At 39.0% G+C, this 14,266-nt stretch overlaps 1 protein-coding gene across 4 annotated transcripts in view; it reads right to left on the bottom strand.

Annotated features, from left to right (window-relative positions):
* KIFAP3 (kinesin associated protein 3) overlaps positions 1-14,266 on the bottom strand; it is a 67,073-nt gene that overhangs the window by 29,054 nt on the left and 23,753 nt on the right. For 2 of the 4 annotated variants that reach the window (XM_050977420.1, XM_050977422.1), the window contains exons 11-17: positions 11,711-11,811; positions 7,302-7,410; positions 6,138-6,250; positions 5,048-5,213; positions 4,710-4,838; positions 4,375-4,473; positions 3,503-3,588 (exon numbers count right to left, since the gene is read on the bottom strand). In XM_050977420.1, coding sequence (XP_050833377.1) covers positions 3,503-3,588; positions 4,375-4,473; positions 4,710-4,838; positions 5,048-5,213; positions 6,138-6,250; positions 7,302-7,410; positions 11,711-11,811 — 803 coding nt within the window. The remainder of the gene's footprint in view (positions 1-3,502; positions 3,589-4,374; positions 4,474-4,709; positions 4,839-5,047; positions 5,214-6,137; positions 6,251-7,301; positions 7,411-11,710; positions 11,812-14,266) is intronic. The other 2 variants (XM_050977421.1, XM_050977423.1) reach the window with 1 other exon arrangement.

Genomic DNA, 14,266 nt, shown 5'->3' with positions numbered 1-14,266 from the left:
CCTTCTGCCCACCCCTGTGTTTTCATGTTTGCTACAGGATAACAGAGCAACAAGATGCACCACAGAAAGGGGGTCCTGTCAAGTGAAGGGAGACCCTTCTTTCCTGGAGTGACTACAGCACTCTTGATGGAAAGAGGACACCAAGCTGGAGTCAAAGGTTATCTATTTTCAGATCATGCTGCCTATTCAAATAAAGCCCACACCAAATCCCTGTGGTCTGCTCTTCCTTGACTCTAAAAGGCTGGCCAGCATCTCATACAGCTGGCCCCAAAACCCAGAGCACAGAGGGTTCACAGCACATTCTTGCTTCTTAGGTGAAATTCCAGCATTCCCAACATGGAGGATTTCTATCAGGGAGCTTAGCTAACATGGAAGGATGCAAGCTGTTCATTAACAATGAATTCCATACAAGGCAAACATTATTTGCCATTCATTACACATACCCAAGGCAAAGAACAAGAGCTGGAAATTCACCTTAGGCACGAGGCCCTTCCTAAATCCCATGGACAATGCTGTAACTATCTAAAAGATATTTTACTGCTGCTGGAAGTGTTGTGATCCACTCTTGACCACAAGAGAAACAAAATGGTACAGCAGGTCTGGATTCAAAGCTGCAAAGGCACTGAAGAGGAAAATCAGGGGAAAGGGGGAGGGTCAGACTATAGAGTCCTAGGAGCTGATGATGGTTAATTAAATAGCCTTTGAATAAATGAGGAAAATAGTTTGACTGCAACAAAACTGAGCTAGGAGCAGAAAAATAATAACAAACCTGAGAGAGTAGCAGCTCCCTTAGCTCTTGATAATGTTGCCTAAAGTGAACAGAATAAAACCATCTCAAGTAAGCTGACATCTCTTTCCACAAGCTTGGAATTGCAGTTCTCCAGGCTTCTGAAGCAGGGGGAAAGGGAAATTAATTTGCTTGAGACTCCTATACCAGCTGCTGATTCCAGGCCTTCAGCTAAGCCCTGAAAGCTGCCTCCCTTTAGGGGTACAAGAAGACTGAGCTGGCTGCTTGCTGCCAAAGCTCAGCACATGACTGAGACTGAAGCATTCTTAAATCATCAACTCAGACTTTTTCTGACAAAAGGGATATCTTGCTTCTCCCAGTGCAAAGCTGAGACTGCCCAGCATATACTGTGCTACAGCAGCACATCTGTTTCAGTTCATCAGTGGCAGAGTCCAGCCAAGCTATATTAAACAAATCATCACTAGTGTAACATTTCCATAATTTCTGTGACAATTACTTTACTAAAGAAAGCATTTCTCCCCTAAGGCTTATAAGCCATGTGATTTTCTCCAGTGCTATTTCAATCACAGTATATACAGCTCATTGATGAGTGAAAGAAGCATTTGTCTCCCTGAATAGAAATTATTTTCAAATCTACTCCCCAACATTTATTTTCTGATTTCCATCACAGGACCTATTCCTGTCAGCATGTGTGCAACAGGACTGAAAAGTGAAGGTTTGCTTGTTGTGGATTTAGCACAGATAAGAAGTTCCACCACTCTTGGAGACTGTTCAGACACCTGCACTGCTGGTGTAAAACTGCCCCCCAACCAAACACCTCTGTGTTTATAGCCTGCTGTAACATTCCTATAACACCTACCATATCTGAGCTTCTGATAACTTACTCTCTTATAATTCCTATCATCACTACTTAGAATACATTGCCTTTTTTGCTTGTGATTTTTTGTACTGAGAGATACAAATGCAATGATATTCCAACATGACGAGAAAGCAATCAATTAATTAGTGGTTTTTTTTGTCTTCCAGAAAAGAGAGCACATTATGCTTCCTGTTCCCCTCAGGGGCATGGTGTTTATGCAGCTTAGAACCCCAACACCCAGATAATAAAGCCAGAAAACCTTCTTGGAAAAGGAACTCTCCTAACTCACCAGCTAACACCATTCCAAGCGTGGCATTGCACCACAAGCAAAGAAAAATATAATTTACCACCATGCAAAGTGCTCTCAGATGTGTTTGGTGTCTCCTCCTCCACCCCCAATAACCAGAGTACCACATCACTTCTTCCCTTTATTCCTCCTCAAGAAAGAAGGAAGGACTTTCCTTCCTGAAAGTCCTGTCCAGTGCTTTTTGCAAGTTGAGAAACCTTTCCTGTCCATTATCTTAGCACTCCTCACTGACTCATGGTGAGCATAAAGATTCCATGTTCTTAGGAAGGTAAAAAAAATCCAAGTACATTTTATTCAGATGGTAATTTTGAATATGAAGCTGTATTTTTGTATGTTTATTCTTCTAGATTCTATAAATTTTGCTTAATAATATTATAACACATCTCACTGTAAAGCTTCCCCATAGGAACAAAGCAACACTTGAGTTACTAGGAAATTGCACTGGCCTCGAGGTAAAACAAGTGTTGAATGCACTTAGATTGTCCAGTCTTACCCAGAAGATAAAAAAAGTCCTTCCCCTGTTTCCATAGGAGATGTCCCTAGAAAAAGCTGAACATGATACCCATCATAAATAAGTACTAAGTGCAAATTCATCTGAGTTTAAATCTAATCCTTAATGAATATCAACAGCAACACTGACACTGGAGCAGATTTTAATTCTATACCTCCATGAAGAAAAGACAGAGCCAGCTAAAAAGAATTCCAGTTCAGAAAATGTTATTTCACTATTAAATTAGAAGACGTTAGTAATGACTAAAGCAGAAGAAGCCAAACTAGACTATATATAGTATTTTGCAGGGTAAGTTAGGCCCTAAACTATATTGAACTTTTCAGAGAACAAGCTGCAATACACTTAATTAAACTGAAAGAGGAACAAAGTAGATGACTGAAAAAGTCATAGGTACTGCTGACTTGCTAACTTTAACTCTTTACTCAGTTAAATTGTTTTTGACTATAAAATTTAATTTCATGACAGCTACTCTACACCCAATAGGATGCAGAGTCACTACAATCCTCAACAGCACTTGATAATTCAGTATTCTTCCTTTTTTCCAATTTAGCAGTGTAATACAACTCCCAAAAGTTGACTGTGATCCATGGATAGCTGGACAAACTAAGTTACATAGCTAAAGGAAACCTATCCAAAAGGTGAAGACAATATTAGAGTGACTGTTCCCTCAGCAGGGAACAGCCAGCATCAGGATTGCTGCCACATTTTCTTTTTGAAACAAATATTGGCATCAGGCAATGGAGAGAAGCTGAAAAAAACTGCTGGGTAACAAGAGCCATTTGTTTGGAGAACTAAGAAATAATGAAAGCTTCACACATTTATGTAATGTGATTAATTCATAAAAGTCTAAAAGCAGTTTTAAAAAGTTATAAAAGTTAACTTGTATAAATTTTCAAAGTACACACACACTTTTTGATGCACAGCCTAATGATTGTCATTGTGCCTTGAAAATTCATCTTTTATCCGTATGATTAGAAAGTTGCACAAGAAAAATGCTTTCAACTTGCAATATATTTAGTTCTTTTAGAATTCTCTTGTGCAAAGAGGCTCTGGAAGGATGCAGAAAGCCAGACCTACCGCTATGATATCCAGGGTGTTGTCACAGACCTTGCGGATCTCGGTGTTTTTATCGTGCATCAGGTCTATGAGGTATGCAGGAGCTTCTACAAAGCAACTGGTAAGGAGAAAAACACTTTTTTTCCACCCCCTCACAACCCTAGGTTCTTCAAATTTCACTAACTTGCAGGAATTTTTCATCTCATGTAGCAGAAAGATAAAGCATTGGTGTTTTATCATTCCAGAATTAGCAAGAGATGCAACTTGTCATCTTTAATTTTTTAAAGCTAGCAACCAAGGAGTCCACACAGGACACAAAGAACAACCACCCAAATGGCTTCTCAGATATTCACAGAGATGAAAGGCAAAAAGGACATGAAGAAGTGTTCTTTGTATTGTTAGCAATGTAATCACTAATTTGTTATCCCTCCCAGGGCTCATTCAGTTCATTCTGAATGCTGCAAAAAAATTCAACATTCAGTTAAGGCCCACCGAATTTCAGATCATGCAACATATTTGTATAATGCCGCAATATAAAAAGTTAGCTTATGCTCTACATATACTCTTCTATGAATTGTGAATTTCATCATGATTTGCAAAACAAATTCAGACAGTAAATCAGATTGGATAGCAACTAATGAGTCAGCTGGTCCAGTGATGCCCCCTCCTACTCCCCCTTGCCTGCTTCAAAGCAAACTAAATTTTAATCTTTACTATTAATCTTACAGTCCCTTTACATGCTTTGGCTGCTTGGGTTTTTTTCTTCAGCTGAAGTAAACATTTACAAAGAAACCTCTGAGATCATGAGGTTAGTGCAAGTGAAACAGAAGTCAAACACCAGCAATGGCAAATTAAGTGCTGCAACTCCAGATGTTTAATCTGTAAAAAGATACGTGTCTCCTTGATGATGACATCTCTGGTGGCTTGATGGAACACCATCTGATAAAATACATAGATGATCTGGCAGACAAACTCATCATCTTCCTGCTGAGCTGCAAGGAGAAGAAAAATCCACCACCATTTCAAATCTCACAAATAGAAGCTTTTGAATGTTAAAGAGTTGTGAAGGTGTGGGAAAACCGAAATCCATGAAACCACCCCTCAGAATCTATCACTACCAGAGTGACTGCTGCTCCTTCCTCATACACAGACCAACCCCTGCCTTGCAAGGAAACAGCAATGTCAGTTACAGCTCCTGCTGTGCACAGGTCACACGTGGCCAGTTTACCATTCAGTAGCTCAATGAGGGCAGGGATGATCCCAGATTTAGCCAGCAGAGCAGCACAGGAGTCATCCATGGACACAGTCCCAATCATGATCACCACTTCCAAAACAAGGTCATCCTCAGCAGAACCTGCTAAGGCACAAGGCAGAAATAGGAAGTATTACCTCTCTCAGGAATTCTTAATCTACTGGCAGTTGTGTATTTATCTGCAGACGTGATTCTATTCTTCAGTGCTATGTTTTCCTAAATGGCCACAAATTATAAAGGTAAGTGGACTCTGAGGACTCTGAATAATCTTAGTGAGACTTTGCTTTGGAAGCCCAACCCAACTGTGTACAGACCTGGTTTTAACTTATCCTTGAGATATGGAACCAGTTTGTATTCCTTCAGCACAAGTTCCCAGTCCAGCTCTGGTAAGGTCAAATTTGCAAGTGTTCCCAGGCATTCAATCACAAATTCTTCGTCTTCCAAATTTGATATTTGAGCTGCTAAATCACCAACATATTCCTGAAGAAAATACAGCAACAAGCATTACAAATGAATAATCTGGCTTTCTGAAGAACTCACATCTCAGCCAAACTAAAGCTAGCTTTCAAAAGAAAACTAAAGAGACTTTGCTCCTGAAATAAGGACTAATAAGGCAGTTTCAATTCCAGTTGATGAATAATCCAAGAAAACATTTCAGCACTCTTTCTCTACATCCTTTCACTTTCAAGGAATGTGGATGGCTTGTCTCAACATTCCAAAAGTACAACACAGAGTTTCAAAAAGCTCTTAGAAAAAAAGGAAAAGAAGAGAGAGAAAACCATCCTGTGGTAGTAATGGAGTTCTTTACCTAAAGACTTTAATAAATAACTAGAAGATTTTCTGAGGACATGAACAGGGGAATAATGGCTTCTACTTATTTTATACTGCTTTAAGACAATTTGATATTCAATCCACATTTTAAGAGCATGTTTAAAATCTCCATGATTAGACTTTCCTCATTTCTTTTGAAAGGGTGGCTTTACAGGAGCAATATTTAAATATTAAATATTTAAAATACCCACAAATAAAACACACTTAGCACATTGGGGGAAAAAAAAAGCACCAGATTTTTCTCTCTAGGTCCAAAAGCAGAAATTTAGGATAACTTAATTGCTATGATGTTCACCCCAGCAGCTGGGGCATTTTTGTTTGTTTGCTTAGGTTTGTGTGTTTGTTTTGAAACTTACTGGATAAGGCTTAAGACCTGTTCTCCCCTTAGTGGGGGATCCAAACTCTGATCTACCAGCTGAGATAGCCTTATAAAACAAAACATAAATCACTCCAGGACAAACAAGAAAACTTAAAGTGGACACCCTACAAAACAAATGACGGCAGCTCTCCAGAGCCAGACTTTTCCAGAAGGATAAAAAACAGAGATCACATCAGGTAAGACCTAATACTTACAATAAACTGGCTTTTAGTTGGCCCATCATGTTGTGAAATATTTCTGATCATCTTCATTAACAATGGATCCTTAAACTTCAAAGCTCGCTTCATGAGCATTTTCAGACCATTTCCTGAAAAGAAAGAAATACTTAGAAAAAAAAAGAAGCAAATACTGGCTGATCAAAAATCAACATGCACACAAATGCTTTAAACTGTAAAAGTTTAGAATGAAAAAGTGCACAGCAGTAGGCCCAGGCACAGAGACTTCTCTCCCCTTTCTATGAAATAAATATGTTGTTAAGGTTTTCAAAGTTTATTTACCAAAGATCAATGCATGGGAACAGATCTGAAGTACTTGACCACATAGAACAAATGCCAGTGTTACCATTATGTTTGCTCTTGACTACCTAAAAGGTGCTGCCAGCTTGAGTTTCACCTTTAATATAAAATTGGATCTCGCTGCTCCGCCTTCTACAGAGCTATGCACAGAATTTTAGAGTGGAATTTCAGGCCACAGAATCTCCTGATTGCAATTGTCCCCTTTGAAGGTCAGTAATTGACTGCAGCAGTTTTTGGGAAAATGTTGCACACAAGTGAAAGTTGGAGCTACTGAGTAATATTGTTTCATTTAAAACTGCTAATATGAAAATAATGAAACTTTAAAAGCAATCCAGTGTTACTGCAAGAAATTCAGTGCTATCTAGACCATGAATCAAAATATTAGAACCCAAAAGAAGTTCAATTATATTAAAAAAAAAAAAAAAAATGGAAAGATGCAACTGAAAGACATCTCTGCTACTCATTTGATACTGGCAGGTGAAACACCAATCAGCCAAAGATGGATTTCAGGTATCAGGCAGAATAAAATCCTGATGTCTCCATACAGCCATAGTTTTCCATAGCAATGCCATCAGCCTGTTTTTCAGAACTGTGTGCATGCACAAGAGGAGTGGGCATCTCCCTCAAGTGTCATTCCTGCCACCAAGAGCAAACTGTGAGGAGGATGTGGCCATTTGCCTGCAATCATTACCCAAACAGATGCATTTTATTTTTTAAAAACACATATATGCATTTATAAATAACTCAAATATACATAATTAAGTACTTATGTAAGTATAATAAAGGAAAATATACAAAGTGTTGTCATCCTCAAACTCCCCAGCAAAACCTCAGTCCAGTTACCTTCACAGATAAGCTGCACATTTCTTTTGTTGGCAGCAAGGTTAATACAGAAAGAAATAAGTTCCAGGTCAACTCTCTCATCAGGACATTCAAAAAGCATCTTCATTAACTGCCAAGAAACACAAGCACACTTGGGTCATTCATCTTTCAAAAATATTAAAAAAGCAGTGTTATGATATCAACTACAGTGCCTTTTTTAAAAATTAGTATTCAGCATTTCTACAAGAACAGTGAAAGTTACAAAGGTCAGGGGCATGACATGTAGAGTTCCATTATTTAGGGATAGCAATCCTTTAAAGTGCCAAAAATGGCAATCACTCGTCACCTTAAATTAACTTGGCTTAGTTACATTTTATTGCTACCACTGAAATTTTTGTTTGACTGGTTTTTAGTATTTGTGAATGAATAAATTTGTTTTGAAAGCTTAGGTGAATTTAATAGAGGAAAAAACAACCCCTCAATTTAACTTCACAGAAAGTCAGATTAATACCTATTAGCTTAATAAAATTATGACTCTAAGCAGGTACTTAAATGAAAATAATTCTACTAGTATTTTGCAGTGAGTTACTCCATTGATAGGTAATTTTAGCTGTCTCTGCAGAACTGTTCTTTCTCTTTGCAGCTTCCAGCTAGAGCTGAACCCTGCCACATCCCACAGACTCCTCAGCAGTAATCCCATTCTTCTGGTAACATTGATGTAAGTAGACAATCACCTCTAATCCTGCTCAAACTGTTCAGCAAATGTCAGTGAATTCCCAGGTGAGTCCCAAGGCTCCTAAGCCATGGATTGCCATCATTTTACACACCTGGCCCTGTACTGTCCATTACATCACAGGCTGGCTATCCTGGCTCATTTGGCTCAACAGGAACAGGTATTGAAATGGCATTTGGAATAGATGAACATGACTGAAATAAACCCATTTCTTTTCCCTCTGGTTCCAATCCTGGCAGACAAGCCCTGCACAACTTCAGGGCTGGGGGACATCGCCCTGTTTGCTTCTAAAACACACTCAGTTCACAAGGCATGGTTAGATCAGAATGCAAACCAGTGTGATGACAAGACTGAGATTATTGGAAGAAGAAACAACTAAGCCTAAAGATAAGCAGGACATAAGGTACAAAAACTGCAGCTCAGAAAGAGATGGGAGGACAAGAAAGCAACAAATGATCATAAAATTTCATGATTAACTAATCATTAAATATTTGTGCGCTTGCCCCCTGGTGGAAAGACAAGTTTGTAATGCATTAAAAGCTAGAGAAAGTAGGTGAGGAATCCATTTATAAAGAGGAGAAAATAAAAAGAAACAATGGGATTGCAGGAATTCCCTCCAAATTATTTTACCCCAGCCATTCTGCATGTTTACCTATTATCAGATATCAGGCTCTCATTCCAAACAAAACTAAAACCCCCCAAAATAAAAACTACATTACAGCTATTTATTCCTGAGACTTTCATGTACTCTTTTAAAAGCTATCATTGATTTCTTCCTTCTTTTCTTAAAAAGGTAGAATCAGATTTCTCTAGGTTGTTTTAAGAACTTATAAAATCCCTGGTTTATTAAATCCTTAAGCCTGACAGTCACATAAGAGGGAATTAACAGAGAAGAAAATAGCCATTTAACAAGTAGAACATGAGCATTCAAAAATCACCCCCTGCAACTCTTCTGTTACAAAACCTTTAAAAACAGATTTTTAAAACCCTTCAAATAATTTGAAGGGAAACATTCTCATTACTTACACAATACAAAATCTGTGGAAATTAAATGTTTAACAAGATGGGATTACACTGTTAATTACTGAACTACTTCTCTATAAAAGAAAAAATATATCCAGTTTCAATTAAAGCCGTTCAAATTTTAAAATAATAGTTTCATACGAGTTCCATGTTTCCCATTATGTCTTCATTTAATTTGATTGCTTCTTGTGCCACTTCAAAAGGAAGAGTAATTGCTGCCAAATAGGAAATATTAAAATTAAATTTGTTCTGCTTTTACTATGTCCATTGTCATCTTTTACTGATTTAACAGGAAGGCAGTAAAAAGACTGCAGCATGTGCAATGAAGAGGCAGTAGTGTTCAATCAGACAAGTCCCATATTGAGTATCAGATACCACAGACCAGCACTGAAATCACTGTGTCTAGACTCTCTGGCACCTGCCTTCACTTATTTACCAGTGACCAGAGGCCAACCCCCACAGCTCTGTGTTCACATACACCTCTGTCCAACCCCCTCCCCAAGCCCAGCTCCAACATCTTTGAATGATTATGCCAGAACTGCATGCCTCAGGAATCTCTCCTGAGCGGCTACTCCCAACTCTGCTGTTTGAAGTGATGCTCTGGTTTCTGAACTTCAGCAGATAATGGCGGACAGGAGCAAAGGGGGCTGTCAAGAGAGGACGTTTACCAGCATTAAGCTGAAAAGAAGCTTAGAGATCAAAGAGGGTCCAAACAGGACAAGCGTGGTGGAAAACATGTGGGCAGCTTTGGAGAACCTTGCACACCGCTCTGCGGTAAAATATTAAATATCACCATGACATCACTGCCTAACCATGCCCTTTGATTGGCCAGGTTATTACCAATAAAGGCTTTTATAAGCATCTGGATGGCATTTGCACCTATTTAAACAAAACACGCATTGCTGAGGTCTAAACAAGAATGAACTGTTAATACTCACTTTTAACTGTTACTAGAGTAGCACCCACTAACTCCTGCAATCCACAAGGATGTTTGCTGGGACAGCACGCGCGAGCCCTGGGCAAGCCCTTCAGGCAGCCAGAATCACACAGGGGCTGCTTTCTCCAAGCACTTTCTACTGCTGCTAAACATTAATTAGTATTTGTTATGAACACCTTTCCTCAAAAAGAGACAAACCCTAATGAGAGTGTACAGCATTCTGAAAAGAGAAAACACTGAAATGTATAACACTGAAAAGAGATTGTGGGTTTCTCTGGTAGAATTAGATAGCAGTGAGTCCATTTAAAACAGTCACTTTCTTTTCCTAATGCCTTATCCACTTCCTAATGCTTTCTGCTACCTATCTTCCTTGATAACCATGCTAATTTTGAACATTCATTAGCAAAATTTAAGCGCTGGTTGCTCAGCTTCTTTTTGAATAGTGTGCAGATGTGATCAATTGCCACAACAGCCATAGTTATACCTTCAAACTTTGTTGTTTACTTCACTAAAGCCCAGTGAAGGCAGCAGAATCGTTTGCTGCTCCACCAGTCTTTGGACACAGCTCTGTAAGGACTGGATGTCCAGGAATCACACCAAGACTCCCTGAAAGCACATCACAATCAAGTGCTAAGACACCAGTGCAGGAGTTTGAGTTTGGTAACTGCCAGAACAAAGCAGGTCCCTTATAACACACAATTCCTTAAAAACTAATTGCTTCTTGTGGTAAAGACAGCAGGATGTTTACAATAACACTTTGTAATATATATTAGTTATTCCCACCAGTTCTCCCCTCTGTATTATCCAAAACTATCTTGTACATGGAAAAACTTCACCGATTTTGCCATAAGGTAATGACCAGAAACATTCTGATAACTCTCCATGACAACTTTCCATTCTGCAAGTATTTGATGTTAAAAACCTATTTGGCAGGAAAAGATACCATGGTGCAATTCTGAAAAAGCTATCAAAGAGCATTTACACTTAGGCAACACAGGCTTTCTCAACTCCAGCCTCACCAGGGCTGAGAAAAAGGTCAGTAAGAGAGGACTTGGTACTTGGGAAAAGCAAAAAAATCCAAACCAACAAGAAACAACAAAACACATGCACACAAAACACCAAACATACCCACAAAATCCCAAACCCCATGATACTGTGTCTGCTTGAGCCAATGAGTTAAGTAAGAAAATGTAGCCTGAAAGATCAGTGAAGAGCCTTCCACAGTCATCAAGTCTCCCTGGCTGTACATGCCTGCAGTTGGAAAAGGAATTGTCATGTAGGAATGTAACCCTCCTTGGCTGGGTTCCAGTTCATATCCTGCAATACTGGAGACGCTGAAATTTTGATACCCAATGGGATCAGGCAAGAATGCCTTCTAAAACTGCAAAGGAAATACTTTCCACTACATTCCCTAAGGAGCTGTTCTGCACAAGCTTTAATCTCTCTCAAGCATTCCCAATCTTCTGTAGGAATCCTGCGGGTCACCTGTAATTTCAGCAGTTCATTGCTGCAGCTCAAGTGTCAGCAGCAGTGACAGAGATCGGTCACCTCTGCTTGTGCTGGGGACGGTGAAAACCCAAAGAACAGTCCCTGCCTGAGGAGGAGGAGGTGCCTCGGTGCCAAGCAGCACCGTGGCTGTTCCCTTTGTCACCTGCGGGTGTCAGTGCGAGCCCTGCCATGAGCGAGGGAGGCACTCCGTGCACGAGGGAAGATGGATTTGATCAGCTCAACACGTACCTGAGGGATACAGTCTGTGTATGCAAACATCGATTTAAAGCAATCGTCCATGCTGATGTGATACAGAATGCAAATCGCTACTTTTTTGTTATTTTCGTTTCCTAGAAGGAGAAAAAAAAATATTATTCTGAGAATTTTTAGCTGTTGTTAAATACTCAAATGAAAAGCAGAACAATCCTAGCTAATAGAGGGAAAATTTAAATCAGAAATGACACATTAATGACAGGGTCCTGGCCTGGCCTAGCCAAATGAACCACATATTAGTGCAAAGAGGGAACCAGGGCAATGGTAAATATTCCTTCCTCTTCCCAGCACCTCAAAACACTTCCTTAACCCCACTTTGCAGGGTGTATATTTTGTGAAAGGAATGCTTAATAATGACTGGCCATCCAGAGAAAGGCTTAAACAACTAGAAAATTAAGATTTAGCAGTGGATATTCCTATTTAAATGAATAAAGAATGCATCAGTGGCAGAGCAAAAAATAAGAACTACCACTAAGAGATGTTGCAGAAGGAATCCACTGCCTTTCAACCAAATCACGTACTGGTTGTTTTACTCTCCTAAATAACAGTATTATCCCATTGGTGCCTTTTGTGTTCCATACACATCAAAAACTGCATCAGTGTATTTTCATGGTGATATTTACCAAAGAGAAAGGCTCCCAAGGAAATCTGGAGCAGTTAATGGGAGTGGGGTGTGAAGTATTTAACTGAAAGGTTCTATAAAATAATCTTACACAAACATACAAATGTTTAAGAACAACAAAGACAAATTTGCTTCTGACTCACTGCTGAAACCCACTGAGCATTCCCAAGTTCTCCTCTAGCCCTGCACGAGCAGGATTTTGGCTATATATGGGATAAACCCTGCATTTTAATGTGTACATTAGTTAAACCAGGATGCAGTAAGGGCACCAACTCCAGACTCATTCACAGTTCCTACACAACTCATCAGCAATACCCTACCTCCCACTTCTATTTAAGCTAAGTCAGAAAATATCTGTGTAATAATTTGGCAAAGCACAAAGATCTCAAACAGCAACCAACACAGAGAAATTTTTCTTCTGCATACATCACTGGGAGCTGCAATTTCCTTTGAGCAGCAAGGATCTGATGCCTTTATCCTGAGAATGAGCCTTTTTCAAAACTGAATTATCCAAACAAACCCATGAAAGCCCTCCTGCAGCTGCCATACAAGTGAATGAAGTATTCTTAACCACATTAAACCTAAATCAGAGCTGAACTTTCAAACCTTTTTAGAGTCTAACCTGCTTGAAAAAAAAGGTATCACAATTTTCCATACATTTAATGTGGGAGGAAGGATAATGCCCAAATGTGAAAGCTACTCAGATAATTACGACAATAAAAGCACAGAAGGTACCAGCAAACAAAATAAGTGTGTGTTCTCTTTAGTGCTTCTCCTGTGACTGGTCACCTTACCTACCTATTCACCTGCAGAAACACTGGGAAAACAACTTCACAAAAAAAATTCCCACGCATACAGGTAAGGGTTTACTCTATACAAATTTAGAAATTTACAGAAGAAATTATTCATCCAAATTTCAAGGGTCTAAAGAAAAAAAAATCTGTTTATACTGCTCTTAACACTCCATGCCTGTATTCAGAGAGAAAAGATATAAAGAGAGAAGAGTATAAAAGAGAGAAAGATCCCCAAAACGCCAACAAGAAAACCTGGAATTAAGTTAGACCAGATCTTCAGCACATATGAACTGCCAGACCATTAACAAGAATGATGCTAAATGTTACTGTTTAACATCTGACCTCTGTGGGTTTTTTCTTCCTCATTTTTGTGAGTTTCATTTGTGTTAACATAAAGCATCAGTGAAGGTACAGTTTTACATTTGGTAAGCTCAGCAGCTTCCTGGTAGTGGCTTATTTTCAATCATAAAAGGCTGATACAACAGTAAAGACCTTCAGTTTTCTTTCTTAGAGGAGACTCTGCATGACCTTCTAACTCCTTTTTTTTCAAAGGTCTAGCTGGTCACAATAACCCTTCTAATGCCTGAACACCACCTTGGGTGTCAGTTTTAAATGACAGCACTACCTCAATTTCAAAACTACCAAAAGTAATCAAAAATACTCAGATACTCAACCTAAGGTGTGAAGAATATGTGGAATCCAAATAAACTTATTTCATTTGAACAAACTCCTGAAGAGTTGCTTTCTAATGACCAGCATCTGAATCATTCTCCAGAAGTGCATTCCATAAAGTAGATTTCATGACACACAAAAGGCAAAGACAGTTTCCAAGACAAGAACTGAATTTCAGTTCCTCTTTGCTGTGCAGTTACCTGGCCAATTTTCCCTGAATTGCCCTGTCCTATTGTCAAAAGGGTGAAGAGAGAAGGGTTTAAAGCATTTAAGTCACAAACAATCATTGCACAGCCTCAGCAAGAAAGTACTTTTCCATTGTGAGTGAAACAAATGAATTCTACTAACTTGTGGATAAAAGTAAACTACAGAACAAAAGCTGAAAGTAAGCAGTCTGCCATTAACCCATTTTTAAGTATGCGTTTTAAGTTAAATTTTATTTTA

This window comes from Serinus canaria, chromosome 8 (assembly GCF_022539315.1).
Source record: "Serinus canaria isolate serCan28SL12 chromosome 8, serCan2020, whole genome shotgun sequence".
Lineage (NCBI taxonomy): Eukaryota > Metazoa > Chordata > Aves > Passeriformes > Fringillidae > Serinus > Serinus canaria.
Note: the sequence above shows the minus strand (reverse complement) of the source record. Positions and strands in the feature narration are given on the sequence as shown.